The sequence below is a fragment of the Saimiri boliviensis genome, chromosome 21 (assembly GCF_048565385.1).
Source record: "Saimiri boliviensis isolate mSaiBol1 chromosome 21, mSaiBol1.pri, whole genome shotgun sequence".
In the NCBI taxonomy this organism is placed as follows: domain Eukaryota; kingdom Metazoa; phylum Chordata; class Mammalia; order Primates; family Cebidae; genus Saimiri; species Saimiri boliviensis.
Window position 1 is genome coordinate 12970671 of NC_133469.1, and position 19414 is coordinate 12990084.

General features: G+C 52.6%; 1 protein-coding gene across 8 annotated transcripts in view; it reads left to right on the plus strand.

The window, feature by feature from the left end:
* The window catches only part of TMEM184B (transmembrane protein 184B), a 53351-nt gene that overhangs the window by 26724 nt on the left and 7213 nt on the right, over window positions 1-19414 (plus strand). For 7 of the 8 annotated variants that reach the window (XM_074390997.1, XM_074390999.1, XM_074391000.1 and 4 more), the window contains exons 2-5: window positions 2013-2262; window positions 3683-3848; window positions 17665-17755; window positions 18250-18325. In XM_074390997.1, coding sequence (XP_074247098.1) covers window positions 2071-2262; window positions 3683-3848; window positions 17665-17755; window positions 18250-18325 — 525 coding nt within the window. In that variant the 5' untranslated portion in view covers window positions 2013-2070. Of the gene's footprint in view, window positions 1-2012; window positions 2263-2971; window positions 3073-3682; window positions 3849-17664; window positions 17756-18249; window positions 18326-19414 lie in introns of those variants that run through there. The other variant, XM_074391003.1, reaches the window with a different exon arrangement.

Here is a 19414-nt window from a genome sequence, read left to right on the forward strand (position 1 = left end):
ACCTCTGGGTTCAGACCAAGATGGTTGGGAATTGGAGTTTGCCCATTTTCTGAGTTGAGTTTTGGACCAGGGAACCCACACAGCTGGTTGTGGGGGAGCTGGTGCCCATGCTCCGGCCAGGCTCTTTCCACAGTGCCCACATGCCGCATTTTGCATCTTTTGAAATTGTTGCATCACAGGTTATCGACAGAGTTGGTGATTTGGGCGGGGGTGTTTGCTGGATGTCATTGACCAGCCTGTCAGCAGGTGGCTGGACTGAAAGGGATGCCCCATCAGGGCTGTGGGTAGAGGGTACGGCCAGGCTCCTGCCTTAGTCTTGAGCCACTGTGACTTAAGACTAAATCAGCTGCCTCCTTACTCACAATTCTGGAAGCTGGAAGACAGAGATCAAGGTGCTGATAGATGCAGTGTGTGGAGAGGGCTCACTTTTTGGTTCGTAGACAGAGCCTTCTCCGTGTGTCCTCATGTGGTGGAAGGGGCTTGGCAGTTACCTGAGGTTCCTTTTATGAGGGCACTAATCTCATTCATGACAACTTCACCACTATTCTTTGTTTCACTGCGAGGCACCTCAAATTCTTTAGAAACAAGCCATGAAAATCAGCAGATAGGCCAGGCATGGTGGTCCACGCCTATAATTCCAGCATTTTGGGAGGATGAAGCAGGAGGATTGCTTGAGGCCAGGCGTTCAAGACTGGGCAACATAGGGAGACCCCATCTCTACAAAAAATTAGAAAATTAGCCAGGCGTGGTGGCATACGCCTGTAATCTCAGCTTCTCAGGAGGCTATGGCAGGAGGATTACTTGAGTCCGGGAGGCAGACGCTGCAGTGAGCCGAGATTGCACCACTGCACTCTAGCCTGGGTGACAGCGTGAGACCCTGCCTCAAAATAACAACAATAATAAATATTATAAGTGGGTTGGGGGTGCTAGGGTCCTGCCTCAAAGAGTAAGCAGGAGCATGAACCATGAGTAGTGTGACCTGTGCCTTACGACGAGAAGGACACGGAATAGCTAGAAGTCTCTGAGAACTGGAGGTGTGCAGGTGGCTTGCAGGAGGGGTGGCACATGGGCTGGGTTAAAAGATGAGGTGCACAGACTGGGGAGGAGCCACAGTCTCCAAAACGGCACAGCTGGATGGTGGGGAGTGGGTCAGTCATTAGGGAAAGGGGGAGACATGGCGAAGAATGCACACAAGCCCTCAGAGGAGACCTCAGCAGCCAAGTGGTTTTACTGGTTCAGGGGTACAAAGATGTTCAGGCCCAGCAGGAAGTTCCCAAATGTCTGTTGTGTGCCCTGCCCATGGTTCTCAGTGCTGCCTGTCCAGTCCTGAATAGAGCCGCTGTCCCCAGGGAGCCTGTGTTCTAGGTGGGGTTGGGGGAACAGTTAATCAATACATGAGTGAATCGAGTTAGGTGGTGTTGATGTCATGAGGGCTCTGGAGGAAAAGAAAGCGAAGCTTGGCCTGGGAGAAGCTGACATGTTGTCATGGTGGTCAAGGTAGAGACCTAAAGGAAAGGTGGGAGGGAGCTGTGTGGCTGGGCAGAGACAGCCAGTGCAAAGGCCTTGTGGCAGAAGTGGGCTTAGTATGTTCAAGGACCAGCAAAGAGGCCAGTGTGGCTGCAGGTGAGGATGGAAGTGGAAACTGTAGGAGCTGAGATCATAGAGGCCAGGAGGGCCATCGAGTCCTTTGGGCTGTTGTAAGGACTGTGATTTTTACTCCAGGGGAGCTGGGAGCTATTGGAGAGTTTTGAGTGGATGTGGCCAGGTCTAGCTAAGCCTTGGAAAGGTCACAAGACTGCTGAGTAGGGACTGATCATCAGAGGCAAGGGCAGAAGCAGAGAAACTGGTCAAGGGCCTGTTGCATCAATCCAGGAGGGAGGCTGGCTGCGGCAGGGTGATGGTTGGGGTCAGTTGAGATGTGGTCAAGAGGTAGGTAGAGAGACCTGGAAGGTTCTTTTCAACGCTGCCACTTACCCTGGGAGGAGACTCACATTGCAATTTCTTCTCTCCAGGCTAGCTTGTCACTTACTGCAAGGGTTTCCCTCAGGGGGCCTCCTGGTGCCGGGCATCATGACAGTGAGGGGGGCTGTGCTGGCCCCGGATCCAGTGTCGCCCACGACCGCAGCAGCCTCTCCCATCGTCTCCGTGATCCCTGAGGGCAGCCCCACCGCCATGGAGCAGCCTGTGTTCCTGATGACAACTGCCGCTCAGGCCATCTCCGGCTTCTTCGTGTGGACGGCCCTGCTCATCACATGCCACCAGGTACCAGGCCTGGCAGGGGGCTTCTAGAAGAATCCTGAGAGGTTCCTAGCCCAGCAGGGTATGAGTTAGGCTAGGCCAGGCTGTGCTGCAGTAAGAACACAGGTAAGCCCTGTGTTCTCAGAGCTTCCCTCGGTAGAATTTGGCTTCTTGCCCACGTCCCAGGGCCCAGGACAGTGCAGGTTTTGATGTGTGGCTCCGGCTTCAAGGCTCAGCCCTCTGACACCTGGCAGCAGGGAGTGTGTGAAGGCCCTCTGGATATTTAACCATCTCAATCCAGAGGTGACACTTGTTACTCCATTCACCTTCCATTGGCTGGAACTAGTCTCAGGTCCAAGCTGCAGAGAGCCTAGAACTGCAAGAGTACAGGGACAGGGACGCCTTTGCAGATGAGAAAATGGAGAGTCAGAGTGGGAGGGGGAAAGGAACTAGGTTGGTCACTTGGAAATTGGTGGCAGGCTGGGATGGGAGTCGAGTCTCCCGTCTGCCTGTACTCGTGACCCCAGAGGAGGCTGCTGTTGGCTGAGATGGGTCTTGGCGACCTGCAGAGGTTTGAAGGTAGTCCAGTGGAGAGGGGCAGGGTGAGTCTGCCTGGGTTTCCCAGTCAGTCCCCTGCCAGCTGCCCTATGTCCCCATCCCATTTAGAACCCATTTGTGTCTAATGCTTTTGGCTCATAGAAGATAGAGAATATTTTGTTCTTTTCCTCCCTAGCCCAGGGCTCGGCTGGGCCAAGTGTGATTTCATGAGAGCTGGGACAAGACACCCAGCGACTGCCAGGACTGAGGACCGTGGTAGAGCAGTTCTTGGCATTTGTGTGTAGCTTTTACTTTTCCCCTCTGCTTCCTAAAAGTAGCATGTCATTCTCCTAACTTCCTGGTGAGGCAGGCAGTGCTGTCTCTGTTTACCAGACGGGAGGGTGAGGCACAGCCTGAGGACATCCCTGTAGCCGCTCAGAGGGCCCTGTCTGTCTTGCCATAAGTTAAGGGACAGGGCAGGCCTGCAACCCAGGTGACTTAGCTCATTGCTGCCACAGTCACAGCTGGAGCGAGGCAGAGAGAAAGGGCACACACTGATGGCCCAGAGCTGCCTGTGGGTGAGGTCCCCTCAGGAGCTTGTGGAAACTGGATTTCCATCCTCGTCCTTGGCCCTCCTGTGGTCTGGGGTGTGAGCTCACCACCCCCTGCACCTGTGAGGCTGCCCCACAGACACCGCTGCATGCGTGCCACGAGCCTTGTGCATGCCCACTGGTCTGAGTCTCACAGTGGCCTTGTCATCCGCATTTTGGAGAGCAGGGCTCTGAGTTCAGGGGTAGGTCACGTGCATCGGGTCACAGATGAGTCGGTGGCAGAGCTGGAAGCCCACCTGCCCTCCCATCCCTGCGGACAGGAGGGTCCCCAGCTGACCCCGCGCCTCTGCCCCCAGATCTACATGCACCTGCGCTGCTACAGCTGCCCCAACGAGCAGCGCTACATTGTGCGCATCCTCTTCATCGTGCCCATCTACGCCTTTGACTCCTGGCTCAGCCTCCTCTTCTTCACCAACGACCAGTACTACGTGTACTTCGGCACCGTCCGAGACTGCTACGAGGGTGAGGATGGGCAAGGGGCCGGGGGGGCCATCTGGGGGCCGGGGACGGGGAAGCTTCTCTCCCCACATTCCTCCCTGAGGGGCTTCACAAGGACTATCTTGACACACCACTCGCTTCTTTACCCACTGTAGTGTTTCTGTCCCAGACTGACAGCTAACAGCACATGCAGCCACAGTCTCACCTCGCAGGTACCTGGAAGCAGGGGCCCTCCACTTGCTTGGGTCGCATTTCTCAATGCCAGCATTTCAGGTGGGGTGGGGACAGCAAGCAAGTGGTCTGTTTGTAGAGACCCCAGGTACAGTTGGGTAGGGACCCGTCCAGGGATCCCAGCAAGTCAGTGGCAGGGCTGGGCCTCTGTCCCCATAGGTTTTAATTCTGAGGGCTTTGTTCCATGAGTGGGTTCCCTGCTGTGCCACCCAGGAAGGAGACTCAATTCCTTTTGGGGACTTGGTTCTGGGTGTGGAGTGGAAACTTGACCCGCTTCTGTCCTGAGCTCCGACCACACATCTGGAGCTGGGTTGCCAAGAGGAGAAGCCAGCCTCACCCCTGATGCCCTGTGGGTGTCTGTGGCCACAAGCAGTCACCACAAGGAGATCAGGATGCTGCTGTCATGGGAGCTGGCCTCTGACCTGTCTTGGGCAGGTCCCAGGCATTCCTCCTCCGTCAGAGGCCGGCGATGCCCAGGTCTGCCCTGGACAGGCCAGCAGGAATGGAGAGGAGGAGTGCCTGAATTTAAGACCCCTATGTTGGGCCGGGCTCAGTGGCTCAAACGTGTAATCCCAGCACTTCAGCAGTCTGAGGCTGGTGGATCACCTGAGGTCAGGAGTTTGAGACCAACCTGACCAATGTGGAGAAACCCTGTCTCTGCTGAAAATACAAAAATCAGCCGGCTGTGGTGGTGCATGCCTCTAATCCCAGCTACTCGGGAAGCTGAGGCAGGAGAATTGCTTGAACCTGGGAGGCAGAGGCCGTGGTGAGCTGAGATTGCTCCATTGCATTCCAGCCTGGACAACAAACTCTGTCTCAAAAAAAGCAAAAATAAGACCCCTGCATTGATACCCACCCTCTTCTCAGAGCGTGAGGTTTCTTGTTTCCTACCCACACCTGCGCTGCTGGTTTTAGATAAAGCGACCAGATGTGGTTTTCCTCTTCTCAGGCTGAGCAGCTCTGGCCACGCCCAGAAGTTATCTATTTCCATGACCTGGGAGGGTGCTGCTCCAGGCCTGCGCTCTGTGGATATTGGGGTGCAACAGGCTCATCCCCTAGGCAGCTGGAGTCTTTCTTCCTGCCTACATTGAAACTTGTGTATCCCTGAGAACTCACAGGGCACAGGAAATGCCTTTAGGTTTGGCAAGAAAATGAGTGCACCAAACAGGAAGCCCCTTCACCCCAGCCTTTTGTATTTCCACCTGCCCACCCCAAAATGCGGCCACATCAGGCAGGTGGTTCCCAGCCTCGAGGGCTTGACTTGTCCGCAGTCTTGGAAGCTCTTCTGCTCTGTGTGGGGCCCCTCCTTTCCATCCGTCTCTTCCCCGCCATTCTCACTCCCAGCACCCATCCAGGTCCTTGGCCCCACCATAGTTTGATGTTACCTTGCTTTTCATTCCATCGCTTTTTGTTCCATCTTCCTGAGCCCATTTAGCTCTGCTGGAGCAGGATGGGGTGCAGCCCACGGCCAGACAGAGCTGGCTCATGGAAGATGCCTGCTCCCTCCCTTTCGGATGAATCAGGGACTTGATTAAACCCCTGCCCTGTGTCTTGCATTCCTCTGTGTGGGGCCTCGGTAACTTCCCATGCTTCCTTCTCGCAGTCTGCTGTTCTGTCCTGTCCTTCCAAGTGTCAGTACTATGGCCAGATGGGGACCTGCTCAGTGCTTAACTGGGGCTTTGTATCTGATGTTCTGGAAGCAGCCAAGTCTTCAGGGAAACCTCTGAGTCCCTGGGGCACAGTAAAGGCTGGAATTGGCAAAGGGTGGGGCTGAGAATCCTCTTCCATTCAGCAGTCAGCCTTTCGTGGTTGCCCAGGGGCAGCCTCTGCCCACCAGTTCCTTCGGAAGCACAAAGCTGTTCCCTGCCAAGGCGGGCCCCTCCTGTGTAGTCGGGGGACAAGTGTGGGCTCTCTTCTCGGCAGGACTTCAAAGACAGGCTCATGGCAGAAGGTGGGGCACACAGCCAGGGGAGCCTCTGCTTCACCCTTACTCTGTGCCCCAGAGGCAGCAGCAGATGGCTGGCAGGCCCCCTCTGATCCAGAAGCCTCTTTGTTGGGGCCCTGCCTGTCCTGACCTGCCTCCCAGCCCGGGGAGAGGTCCTGCAGGAAGTCGGCCACCCTGTGAAGCACATCTCCTAGCAACTCCATCACCCCTTCACCTGGCCTCTCCCAGGGAGTTTACAAACAGCACAGCAGCTGTGGCGAAGTTCAGGCTGCCCCTGAGTTCACCAGCTTTTAGCAGCAGAGGCAGCGGGGCCTGGTCCTCGCCGTGTCCCTGCACTACTACTCTGGGTCTCAGCCCCTCTCTTGCAGCTGCCTCTGCAGAGCCAGTGATGGGGCAGTCCCTTAAAATTCAAAGAGTGTCCCCCCATGTGTTCCCCCTCCCACCCTTCCTTCTCAGTGCCCAGGAGGGGGAGCGGAAGTCACCTGGGCTGGAAAACTCTGCAGATCCAGCCAGCCCCTCCTGAGGGCCCACTCAGAGCTAGCCACTGCAGTCATTTGCTTTTTTGCTTTTTTAACAAAATGTTGCTTATTACATTTAATAAAGTAATTAGGCATAGGGTTAAAACACGAAACTACGCCGACTCCTCACTCTGAAGTTCACCGTGCTTTGATTCTTTCAGCTATTTTGTTCCTAGAATGACTGAAAAATATGCTTATACTTTTTGTGTGTGTATGGTTTTTCAGTTTTATGTAACATTACATGGTGACTTCCTACTATGGAAGGGCTCTGTTTGTTTAAGAGACAGGTCTTGTTCTGTTGCCCAGGCTGCAGTGCAGTGGCTCAGTCATAGCTACTGCAGCCTTGAGTTCCTGGGCTCAACCACGCCACCATGCCTGGCTAATTTTCTCATGTTTAAGTTTTTTATAGAGATGGGATCTTGCTGTGTTGCCCAAGCTGGTCTCAAACTGCTGGCCTCAAGCAGTCCTCCCACCTCAGCCTCTCAAAGTGCTGGGAATACAGGCATGAGACACTGCATCTGGCATGGAAGATTTCGATTTAGGTATCTGTCCCCTGGTCCCACACACAGGCACACACATACCACACACACAGTTCTTTCCCTCATTTTTTCATTGTTACTATCAGAATTTTTTCACACACTTTTTTCTGCATTCAGTGTTTGCATTATTAGTATTATTATTTTTTGAAACAGGGTTTCACTCTTGTTGCCCAGGCTGGCGTGCAGGGGCGTGATCTCAGCTCACTGCAACCTCCGCCTCCTGGTTCAAGTGATTCTCTGGCCTCAGCCTCCCGAGTAGCCGGGACTACAGGTGCATGCCACCACACCTGGCTAAATTTTTGTATTTTTGGTGGAGACAGGGTTTCACTGTGATAGCCAGGATGGTCTCGATCTCCTGACCTCATGATCCTCCTGCCTCAGCCTCCCAAAATGCTGGAATTACAGGCATGAGCCACTGAGCCTGGCCCAGTGTTTGTATTATTATATGTTTGTATACCTTGTTCAGTGCTGGGGCTTAATAGTGTTCACAGACTTTTTTTTTAAGATGGGGTCTCTGTTGCACAGGCAGGAGTGCAGTGGCACAGTGATCACAGCTCAGGGCAGCCTCGACCTCCCAGGCTCAAGTGACCCTCGCACCTCAGCCTCCCAAGTAGCCACCATGCCCTGCTAATTTTTTAAAAAGTGTGCCACCATGCCCTGCTAATTTTTAAAAAAATTTTTTTGGAGAAAGGGTCTTACTGTGTTGCCCAGGGTGGTCTTGAACCCCAGGCTCAAACAATCCTTTCACCTCGGCCTCACAAAGAGCCAGGATTATAGGCATGAGCCACCGTGCCCAACCCATTTCCTTTTTTGTGTGTAACTTTTTTTTTTCTGCTCCAGTTACTACTAGTCTTCTTTTAGTTTGCTCTGTTTTCTACATACCTATCATTCATTCATTCCTAAATACTTCAATTGAATTTACAAAAAAAAAAAAAAAAAAAAAGCCAACCCTGCTCTCAGTAAAGCTAGGTCAAGCCGGGAATCTCTGGGCTCTGCCTTTTTCCCCGTGACGTTTCTCCTGGAGCCTTCTCCCTATGCTGCAGTCAGGAGTGCCTTGCTTTCCAGGCCTCCGCTGCTCAGCTGTTGCCCAGGCTCCTTCATTCACTCTCAGCCTGGAAGCTGCTTCTCCTGTGCTGAGTCACCTGTTCCATGGAGGCTGTTTCCTCCTTGTTCATGGTTTGCTCTCTCTGCTTGGTTGGAGCACGTCTTCTAGCAGCTCCCTGAGAAAGAGAGTGCATGGGAGGTTTATTTTGTGGAATCTGAAAATATCTTTATTATATTGTGCTGTTTGGTTAGTATTCAAGGGAAATAGAGTCCTAACTTGGAAATCCTTCTCCCTTTGAATTTTGAAGGTGTGTCTTCACTGTCTTGGATTCTGATGTAATCTCTGGAAAGTCTGCTATACTCGATCCCTAGTGCCTGTATGTGTATGTGTTGTATCTGTGTGTGATGTGTGACTGCTTGCTCTTCTTTTTTTTTTTTTTTTTTGGAGACAGAGTTTCACTCTCGTTGCCCAGGCTGGAGTGCAATGGCTCAATCTCTGCTCACTGCAACCTCCGCCTCCCGGGTTCAAGCGATTCTTCTTCCTCAGCCTCCTGAGTTGCTGGGATTACAGGCACCCACCACCACACCCGGCTACCTTTTTGTATTTTTAGTAGAGGTGGGGTTTCTCCATGTTTGTCAGGCTGGTCTCGAACTCCTGACCTTGGGTGATCTGCCCACCTCGGCCTCCCAAAATGCTGGGATTACAGGCATGAGCCACCACGCCTAGTCTTCTTTTTTTTTTTTCCCCCCTCTCTCCTCTTTGCATTTAGGATCTCATCTTAATCCCTAGTGTCCTGAAATCTCATAGGAGGTGGGATAGTCACTGTGTGTGGCAGCCTGGCGGGCCCTCGCAGTGTGGATGCTCCTACCCGAAGGTTCTGGGAAGTCTTTCTGTATGTTCCTTTGAACATTTCTTCCCCTCCACTCTCTTCCAATCTCCATTTCTGGAATTCCTGCTGGTAGGACCCTGTGCTTCTGCATTGAGCCGCAATTTTTATTTATAATTTTCTGGCTCTTTTTCGGTTCTGTTTTCTAGGAGTGTTTTTGTTTTTTGTTTTTGTTTGTTATTATTATTTTTCTAAATCTTACCTTTGAGCTTTTCTGCTGAATGTTTTATTTCCTTTATCATGTTTTAAAATTTCAGTAGCTCTCCTTGTTCTTTTTCTTTATGATACCTTGTTCTTGATACAGGACAGCATATTGTTCTTTGGTCGCTGGGGATGTTAATTGCAGTTTGCTTCTGTTACCTACGTCGTCTCTCTCTTGAGTTCCTTTCATCTGTTTGTTCGCTTTGGTCTTTGACCTTCTTGTTAGAAGCATTCCTCAAATATCAGTGTCCTTGGCTATGTTTTATATTCAAGGTTATTTTTTATATTTAAGAATGGGGCTTAAAATACCAGCAACTCAGGAGGCTGAGGTGGGAGGATGGCTTAAAACCAGGAATTTGAGGCTGCAGTGAGCCAAGATCGTGCCACCGCACTCCAGCCTGGGTCACAGATCAAGACTTCATCTCTCCCACCCCAGAAAATAAAAATTGCTGGGCCTTCTGATTGGGTGATGGAGCATGGGGTGTTTCTTTGGCCATTTGTATGCAGCATGGGGGCAGGTACCAAGTGAAGACTTCTTAAATTCTGGTACCTGTTTCTATAGAGAATAATTTCTCATCTCCTGCCACAAAACACTGAACAGGCTGAGTGAGGATGCAGAGTGGCAGAGACATGAGAAGACCTCTCACCCTTCATATTGGGCTGTCTTTGGATTTTCTTCAAGTTTTCCCATTAGCACCCTCAGCTGGACCATGTTCTAAGGATAGAGCTGTCTCAGCCTCTATTGAAAGTTATAAGCAGGCCGGGCATGGTGGCTCACGCCCGTAATTCCAACACCTGGGGAGGCTGAGGCGGGTGGATCATGAGTCAGGAGTTCAAGACCAGCCTGACTAACATGGTGAAACTCCGTCTCTACTAAAAATACAAAAAATTAGCCGGGTGTGGTGGTGCATGCCTGTAATCTCAGCAATTCGGGAGGCTGAGACAGGAGAATCACTGGAACCCGGGAGGTGGAGGTTGTGGTAAGCCAAGATTGTGCCATTGCACTCTAGCCTGGGCAACAAGAGTGAGACTCCATCTCAAAAAAAAAAAAAAAAAAAAAAAAAAGTAAGTTATAATCCAGTGGCTCCACGTGGAGACTTTTAACCAGCTTCTGCATTCTGCATCTGTACCCTCAACCATAGCCACCAGAGCTGCCTGGCACATGCAGTGCTGAGGTTTCCTAGGGCTCTGGCCCCCACTCCCACCCCCTAAGTATCCGCCAGTCGGTGACCATGTAACAGTGACCATGTAGCCTTCAGAGCTTTGTTGATGTCACTTGGCTGTTGCTATTCCTCTTGTCCTTGTAGGTTTGCTCCCCACCCCACCCTCATTCCTTCTCATTTCAGTGGCATTAGGAGGGTGGGGAGGGAGGTAGTGGAGGTAAGTGTGTGTTTAGCCTGTGAACCTGTGACTGGTGGTTCCTATTCTCCAGAGAGAGGGCTGAGTCTTGGAAGAGGGCTTGGTGCTGTGTACCATCTGTGAGGGCTGTAATTCACATTGCGCTGGCATGTGGCACCAGAGGGTGTACGGGGGCAGGCAGATGGGGGCAGGGTGGGAACCAGCCCCCTGCATGCATTTAGTGTTTGATCGTGGGGTTTGGGAGTGGGCCATAAAGACAATGCTGAGACGGTCCCGGGGAGTTCTGTGATCAGAGGTGTGGGGTTTGGGGTTCAGAGGCAGGAGACATGGTGTCTGTATGCCGCTTTAGGTAGTTGCTGTTTGTTAGGAATGTTTGCATGGCATTTCACAGTTTTGCCACGTGTTTTTCATCACTGTTAGCTCATTCTCACCTCCCTACTACCTGGCAGAATATATATATATATTACCATCCCCATTTTACATATGTGAAAAAAATTAGAATAGGCTCTGAAACTTGTCCAGAGTTACCCAGATAGTAATGGCCAGAGGCCAGACTCGTACCGGGGTCTCTGAATCCTGGGGCTCTGTGCCAGCTTGGTAAAGGAGAGCACAGGACAAGCCTCTCCCCTGGAAAGGTGTGAACTCCTGTCAGGGAAAGAGATTTTAATGCGTGAAAGCAACAGAGAATGATGCTTCATTCACTGTCCCGCTGGGGTGAGCACAGCCGAGAGCCACAGATGCAGGGCCACACGAGAGACAAAGGCCAGTCTGCTGCCAGAAGGACTCCCTGGCTGGCCCTGGCACTGGCTGGCCGTGGCTCTTAGAGATAGAGCCAAGGATTATAAGGGCTCAATAGCAGCCAGGCGCAGTGGCTCAAGCCTATAATCCCAGCACTTTGGGAGGCCAAGGCGGGCGGATCATGAGGTCAAGAGATCGAGACCATCCTGGCCAACATGGTGAAACCCCGTCTCTACTAAAAATACAAAAATTACAGGTGGGTAGTGTGCGCCTGTAGTCCCAGCTACTTGGGAGGCTGAGGCAGGAGAATCACTTGAACCCAGGAGGCAGAGATTTCAGTGAGCTGAGATCACGCCACTGCACTCCAGCCTGGCGACAGAGTAAGACTCTATCTCAAAAAAAAAAAAAAAAAAAAATGTCGATAGATCCGAGTGCAGAGTGCAGAAAGACATTCAGAAGAAGCCACTGGAAGAGGGGTCAGGGATCAGAAACAGCATTCACGGTGGTGAGAAGCAGAAAGAAGCAGGATCAGCAGAGGACAAAAAAGGTGGGGAGGAGGAGAGGAGCCATTTGGCCCAGCGAGACCCTGGGGTCACTTGCGCTGTGCAGACCCTGCCCCCTTGGTTGCAACACACGGCGCCCATTCTTGTCCAGGATGATCACCCATCACTGAAAAGGGGCAGAAGAATGTTCTGAGGCTCCTATTTTCTTTTCTTCTTGTTTTTAACTAAACTTTTATAAAAATTTAAACAAGCTAGGCCCCTGTTTTCTGGTTTTTTTTTTTTTTTTTTTTGAGACGGAGTTTCGCTCTTGTTACCCAGGCTGGAATGCAATGGCGCGATCTCGGCTCACCACAACCTCCGCCTCCCGGGTTCAGGCAATTCTCCTGCCTCAGCCTCCTGAGTAGCTGGGATTACAGGCACGTGCCACCATGCCCAGCTAATGTTTTGTATTTTTAGTAGAGACGGGGTTTCACCATGTTGACCAGGATGGTCTCCATCTCTTGACCTCGTGATCCACCCGCCTCGGCCTCCCAAAGTGCTGGGATTACAGGCTTGAGCCACCGCGCCCGGCCTTAGGCCCCTGTTTTCTGAGCAGAGAAAATTTCAGCCCAAAGTGGGCAAAATTAGCTTTTCCAGGCTCACCCACCATTATCAGAAATAAAATGCCTCAGTCTTTCCAAGTAACCAGTGTTTCTCTGCAGCAGAGGGAAGGGGTATGAGGCCAGCTTTAGGTGCTGAAGGTGTGCACAGGAGGTGAGCTTAGAATGGCCCAGTGTGCCCAGGGTCATCAAGGTCCCACACACAGTGTGTGGCTCACAGTAGGTGCACAGCAAGTGTGTATTGAAGTTACAGCGAGTTATATATGTCTGCCTCCTGACCCTGGAAGCTGCAGGCAGAAACGTGGGAGGGCAAGTACTGAGTCTTTTCTCAAAGCCCAGGGGCTCTTGGGGCTAAGGTCTTTAGTGCTCCATGCCTGACTTTCCTTCTCCATAATCGGGGATAGTTCCTTCCCTGTTGGGGGATGGTGGCGGCAGGCCGAGGGGGAGGTGTGAACATGCAGAGCCTTACAACTGCTGGGTCCTGTAGCAGTTGCAAGGTCACAGGGCCACTGAGAGGCTGGGTGGGGAGCAGTCTCTTGGACTACAGTTTCCTACCCAGGCTCAAGTTGCTGCCGATGAGGAAAGAAAGCCACTCAAAAGAAGCCAGTAGAGGAAAGGCCGGAAGCAGCATTTGGGGTGGCAAGAAACAGGAATCAACAGGATCTGAAAGGACAGGAAAGCCACGAGGAGGAAGCCTGGAACCTCGGGTTTGGAAGGGGCCCCTTTAGAAAGTCTGCAGAGGGGTTGCCCAGCGTGATGGCTTCTGCTGGCAGCAAGCTCACACCTTCCATCTCTGACCCTGCCCATTTGAAGTGGTTTTTCAGGCTGGGTGTGGTGGCTCACACCTGTACTTCCAGCACTTTGGGAGGCTGAGACCAGTGGATCACTTGAGCCTAGGAGTTAAACACCAGCCTGGGCAACATGGTGAAACCCTGTCTCTACAAAAAAAACCACACACACAAAAATTGTCCAGGCATGGTGGCACATGCCTGTAGTCCCAGCTTCTCAGGAGGCCGAGGTCAGAGGGTCGATTGAGCCTGGGAGGTCAAGGCTGCAGTGAGCTATGATTGCATCAGTGTAGTCTGGTCAACAGAGTAAGACCCTACCTCAAAAAAAAAAAAAAAAAAAAGAAAAAAAAGAAATAGTTTATTATATTGAGCTGAAATCCTTCTGAGATCTTCCCCTGAGACCATGTGGGTCCTGTCTGACCCTGGGAACAAGGTGCCTGTCACGTCTATGAAGAGAGTGACCCCTGATGTCTTCTCATCCCCAGCACTGTCCTTGTTTTGTGTTCATCCTCGTGCTTCTCTCCTGATAGTGTGCATTTGTCTCTAGTTGAAGATTTGGCGTCTAGAATGGAGCAGAAAGTTCCACGTGGGGTGGGCAGGTTCAGCCTGCTCTCATTCCAATGCTAGTGGAGCTCGTCTCAGAGACTGGCCCCAAGGCCATCAGCTTTCCAGTCTCCAAGACAAAACCCTCCAGAGAAGCCACAGCCTGGTTGTCCAGGCCAGGAGAGAGGCCCTCTGGTCCCTCACGCTGGTTGCTGCTCTCTGGACTTGGCCCGAGGGCCCCTTGGTCATTTATGAGTCCCCAGGGCTTAGTACAGAGCCTGGCACACCAGCTGTGGTGGATAGTTAGGGAGGTTAGAGTCATTCTGTGTGGGGGGTCTGGTACTGGACCTGTCCGAGGCCTCTCCAGGGGTCTGGTACTGGAGCCGTGGTGGAGGGGGGCGGTGGGCAGTGAGCTTGCTGGCCAGGCACCTCCCTCCAGCCCCATCTCAACTTCTCCGCTCTTCTTATATCCAGGGCATGCGTCTTTGTGTTTGTTTCCAGGGGGTGTGTTGAGTTTTCCATTTTAAACACCTTTGCTGGGATGTTGGAGGTGGCTTTCTCAGAGGGTTACTCATGTGTCCAGATGGTCAGTGGGGCTGAGTTTGGACTGGTTGCATCACGTCTGAGGAGATTCTGTCTCCTCTTACTTCTCTGAGTATTAGGGAGTCCATTATCGACTCACTAATGATTCTTGAAAGGAAACTGTCAGCAAATTGGTATTTTACAGACTGGCTGGCCCCAGAGCACCTGCAAAAGGTCAAGAATCTTGAACTAAGAGGGACAATGACATTTGATGATTCTGATCAGTTTTGTGCAGAGCTGGTTACAGACGGACGTTGGCCACGTAATTCAAAAGTGTACTGACTGCTGACATGTGTTTTGATGCAGGAAAGGACATGAGCCCAGGCGCCAGGCCTTTCTCGGGAGTGGCCTGTAGGGATGGGCTCTCCTTGGAGGGAGCTTCTGGGCCTGCAGGCAGCAGATAGACAGTAATGGTCGTGACAGCCCACACCCAGTGCGGCGAGCCCGGACACACTTCTGAGCACCTTCATGCTCATACCCCACAGCCACCTGCCAAGTTGGTGTTCCTGTGATCCCCTTTGATAGATGAGGAAACTGAATTCAGAGGCTCACTCACATCACATGCCTCTGCTGTATGTGTGTGAAGGGTGAAGGGGCAGTCACAACAAGGCTTGGTTGGTGCTGGGGACTGTATACTCGTGGGTGCCACCTGGAGATGGGAGCTCTTAATGGATTAGGGCAGGCGTCTCCAAACTTTTTACACAGGGGGCCAGTTCACTGTCCCTCAGACCGTAGGAGGGCCGCCACATACTGTGCTCCTCTCACTGACCACCAGTGAAAGAGGTGCCCCTTCCTGAAGTGCGGCAGGGGGCTGCATGAGGCCCGCGGGCCATAGTTTGGGGATGCCTGGATTAGGGTAACCATGAGTGGTGTAAAATGCTGCAAATGCATTCCTTTCCAAATTGCTGAAGGCCAGCTTTGCCTAAAACACATCGCCAGGGCCTTCCACGCTCCAGTTCAGTCAGTGAAACATTTGTGGTGTGCCCTGGGTGTGCCATGAGTGGCACCTGTGTCCTGAGAAAGGAGAGAGAGGGAGGCCAGTTGTCATTATGACACAAGGCAGGAATCACTGGGAAGTGTCTGCAAATCAGGTTCCGTGGGTAGGAGGCACTCGCCTCCACGGTAGTCACTGGGACCTCTCACACTGGGTGCTGTCCCAGCTGGGGTTGATGGATCCTGGGAGTACAGCAGGAAGGGCGCTGTGGCCTGTGGGATCTGGGAGTGCACAGCAGCACTGAGGGGTGGGGACTCTGCTCTGGGGAAAAGTGCAGCATCAGTGCCGCTCAGGAGTGATGGGAGCATGGACAGGGACCAGGTCACCCATTGAAAGACCAAGTGCCAAGCTGGATGGTACCAGCGAGCCTTAGAGAACTCTATGCTGCAGGGGCTGGCGGGATCGGATGAGAAGGAGCCCTCTGGCTGCAGGGCTGCCATGGCTGCCTTGACCTGTTCCCCTGACACTGTTCTGCCCCTCCCCTTGGCCTTATGCCTTTGCTGGATGCCCATCCTCACTCCCATGTCCTCACCCTGGCTCTTCCTCCTCTGCTGTTTCCTTTTGGATGCCCTCTGCCGTGCCCCTCTCCCTCCTCCTCTTTGTACTCTCTCCTCTCCCTCCTGGCATATCCATTCGCCTCTAGCGCCCTGTACGCAGCAGCCTTTGTTTTGCTGACCCAGCAGAAACCCCCGATCCGAAGACCCGTTACAGCAGGTTGCTGTATTTATAGCCTCAACATTTACAGCAGACTTGCTGTGCCATCACTCCCTGTGGCAAATTTTGGGTCTTTGTGGAGATGTTGAGCTGAGTCCCAGTGTAGGATGAGCAGCCCGAGCTTCCCGAGGCATTCACACTGTGTTCTGTGCACTCCTGTGTGCTTTGTTGTAGCTCCTGGTGCTGTGCATATTCCAGATACTGCTACAGGCTGTTGGCTGGATGAAGCTTCTGCTCTCTCATTCCTACTTGGAATTTCTCCCAAGATTTTTGTAGACTGTTTTGTTGTTATAAAGTTGTGATTTGTAACACACAAGTATGTAAGACAAACATTTATTTATAAATACATCAGAGATGAAGTCTCGCTCTCTTGCCCAGGCTGGAGTGCAGTGGCTATTCGGAGGTGCAATCCCAATCTGGAGTTTTCACTTGCTCTGTTTCCAACCCGGGCTGGTTCACCCCTCCTTGGGCAACCTTGCGACCCCCCACTCTCAGGAGGTCACCCTACTGCTGCCAGACCCAGTGCAGACACCAGATCGACGTGGCACATTACACCCAGAACTTCCAGGCTCAAGCCGTCCTCCTGCCTCTTCCTCCTGAGTAGCTGGGACCACAGGCACGTGCCACTGCTCCCGGAAAAACTAATAAAGCCAATACCGTTTCACCCCAGGTCTACACTGCCTGCCCTCCCAAACCTCCTGGGTGCCCACCCTTATCTCAGCCTCCTCCAGCCTCCCCACATAACCCTGAATTCATGGCAGCCCTTCCTTGCCTGTCTGTATAGTGTTATACCAGTATAGAGGTACATTCCTGGATAAGATAATTTAGGCATGCCGGGTTTTTAACTTAGGAGTGGAAGATCAGCTGTGCTTGTTCTTTTTTTTTTTTTTTTTTTTTAAGATGGAGTCTTACTTGCTGCTCAGGCTAAAGTGCAGTGGTGCGATCTCGGCTCACTGCAACCTCCACCTCACGGGTTCGAGCAGTTCTCCTGTCTCAGCCTCCCGAGTAGCTGGGATTACAGGCGGTTAATTTTTGTATTTTTTTTTTTTTTTTTTTTTTTTGAGACGGAGTTTCGCTCTTGTTACCCAGGCTGGAGTGCAGTGGTGTGATCTTGGCTCACCGCAACCTCCGCCTCCTGGGTTCAGGCATTTCTCCTGCATCAGCCTCCTGAGTAGCTGCGATTACAGGCATGCGCCACCATGCCCAGCTAATTTTTTTTTTTGTATTTTTAGTAGAGACGAGGTTTTACCATGTTGACCAGGATGGTCTCGATCTCTTGACCTCGTGATCCACGCGCCTCGGCCTCCCAAAGTGCTGGGATTACAGGCTTGAGCCAACGCGCCCAGCCTAATTTTTGTATTTTTAGTAGAGACGGGGTTTCACCATTTTGGCCAGGCTGGTCTTGAACTCTTGACCGTGTGATCCACCCACCTTGGCCTCCCAAAGTGCTGGGATTACAGGCATGAGCCACCGTGCCTGACCATTGCTGTGTGTGTTCTTGACAGGCTTCTTTTACACAACCCTGTGTCCCCCAGGCTCTTCCCTGTTGCCACGTGTAGCTGTGGCTCTTTCACCTCCATTGCTGTTTAGAATCCCGGCATCTGTGGACCCATTCTGCTGATTTGACTGGTTTCCCCTGGACACTCTTTTCGCAGCCTTGGTCATCTATAATTTCCTGAGCCTGTGCTATGAGTACCTAGGAGGAGAAAGTGCCATCATGTCGGAGATCAGAGGAAAACCCATTGAGTGAGTATGGAGTCTTTCCGGAGCCCTCAACCACCCCGTTTTCTGGGCCTGGATTACCTTGAGCTGTCCTGGCACCAGCTGGACACAGACCATCTCCGCCCATGACCTTGACATGCTGTGCCTCGCCACATTTCCTGAGCAGCGCCATTCTTTTGGGCTCTCAGGAGTTCCCCAGCGGCTCATTCTCTCGCTCTCTTCCTGTCTTGGTCTTAGCGCTTTCCTGCGTGTTTCTTCCTCCTGCAGGTTTGACATTCAGAGCTCTCCAAGTTGGTTTGTCACCCCAGGGCCAGAGCGGCCGTGTGTCCCTCTGCCTACGGCATGTGCAGGTGCTCTGCCATGCCTCTCCTTGTGCTTGGCCTTGGGCTCAAAGGCTGCCCGGGATCTGTGCCCCAGCTCAGCTGGATGCGTGGGAGGGCGGCCTTCCCCACCTCACCATTCCCAAGTTCTTGCTCTTCACTCACCGCTGCCTCCTCTCCTGTGCTTGTCTCTTCCAGGTCCAGCTGTGTGTATGGCACCTGCTGCCTCTGGGGAAAGACATATTCCATCGGATTTCTGCGTTTCTGCAAACAGGTGTGTGTCCCCAGCAGCTGCCTAGGTCAAGAGGAGCAGAGTGAGGACTGGGAGGCCCTACCATGGGCTGCCCTTGGCCCCACCTGTGGAGGTCCCCTTTCCTATGAGGCACCCCAGGCCCCCAGTACCCACCCCCCAAGCTATTAGGAAAGCACCACATTAGCAGGGTATGCTTGGAGGGGCAGCAGCTGGCATCCTGGGAGTGTCTGGTGTACTTTGGGCAGGAGCTGATCCTAGACCCTTGCTCATGTAACCAGGTCTTGGTGTGTGTGAGAATCAGAAGTGCACAGGGTTTCTAGATTCTCCGTCTGAAAATTTCTCATCAGCTGCAGCTAGGGGGCAGGAGGGTTTTGGCATTAAAGACACGACAGAACAGGCCTCTCCCTGCGTTTCCCGGTCGGCAGTGCAGCCGCTCTAGCTTCCTGGGCTGCCCTCCCTGTGGCCTAGAGTAGCCTGGGTGGAGGCAGTGTGGTGGGGTCGCCGAGTGTGTAGGCCTAGGTGTCTGACCATCTGAGCCTGATTCCCAGCTTCTTCTCTGACTGTGTGACCTTGGATAATTGGCTTACCCTCTCTGAGCTTTTGTTTCCTCCTCTGTAAAACGAGTGTAATGATACTCCTCCCAAGAGATGGTTGTGAGAATCAGATGAGGTAATGGATGTAGTGCCTTCAGCCTGGCGTGGTAGAGCCACAGCCTCCTGTTGAGGGAGGCAGAGTCTGAGGGGCTCGCCCACCCTTCATGACCTTGTTAGTCTTCTCTGGGGCTCTGCAGGGGCTCTGTCATGTCAGCCCCTCCAGCTTTGCCAAGAGTAGTCACAAAAGGACACAAAACCATAGCCAAGTCACTGTGGCCCTGGAGGGCAGAGCCTGCTGCTCCCTTCTGTGCAGGGTCCAGGCCACAGGGCGGGCACACCCACAAAGCCTCTACTGGCACATGCCAAGTCTCCAGTTCTGCTTCCAGACCTTCTCCCCTAGCATGTTCCTAAATTCAGAATCTCACCACTGGACCTGCAGGGAAATAGTTAAAACTATCCTGGGTTCAGGGTGGGGCATGGAGAGCCCTTGTTTACCAGTTGGTGCAGCCACCCAGGT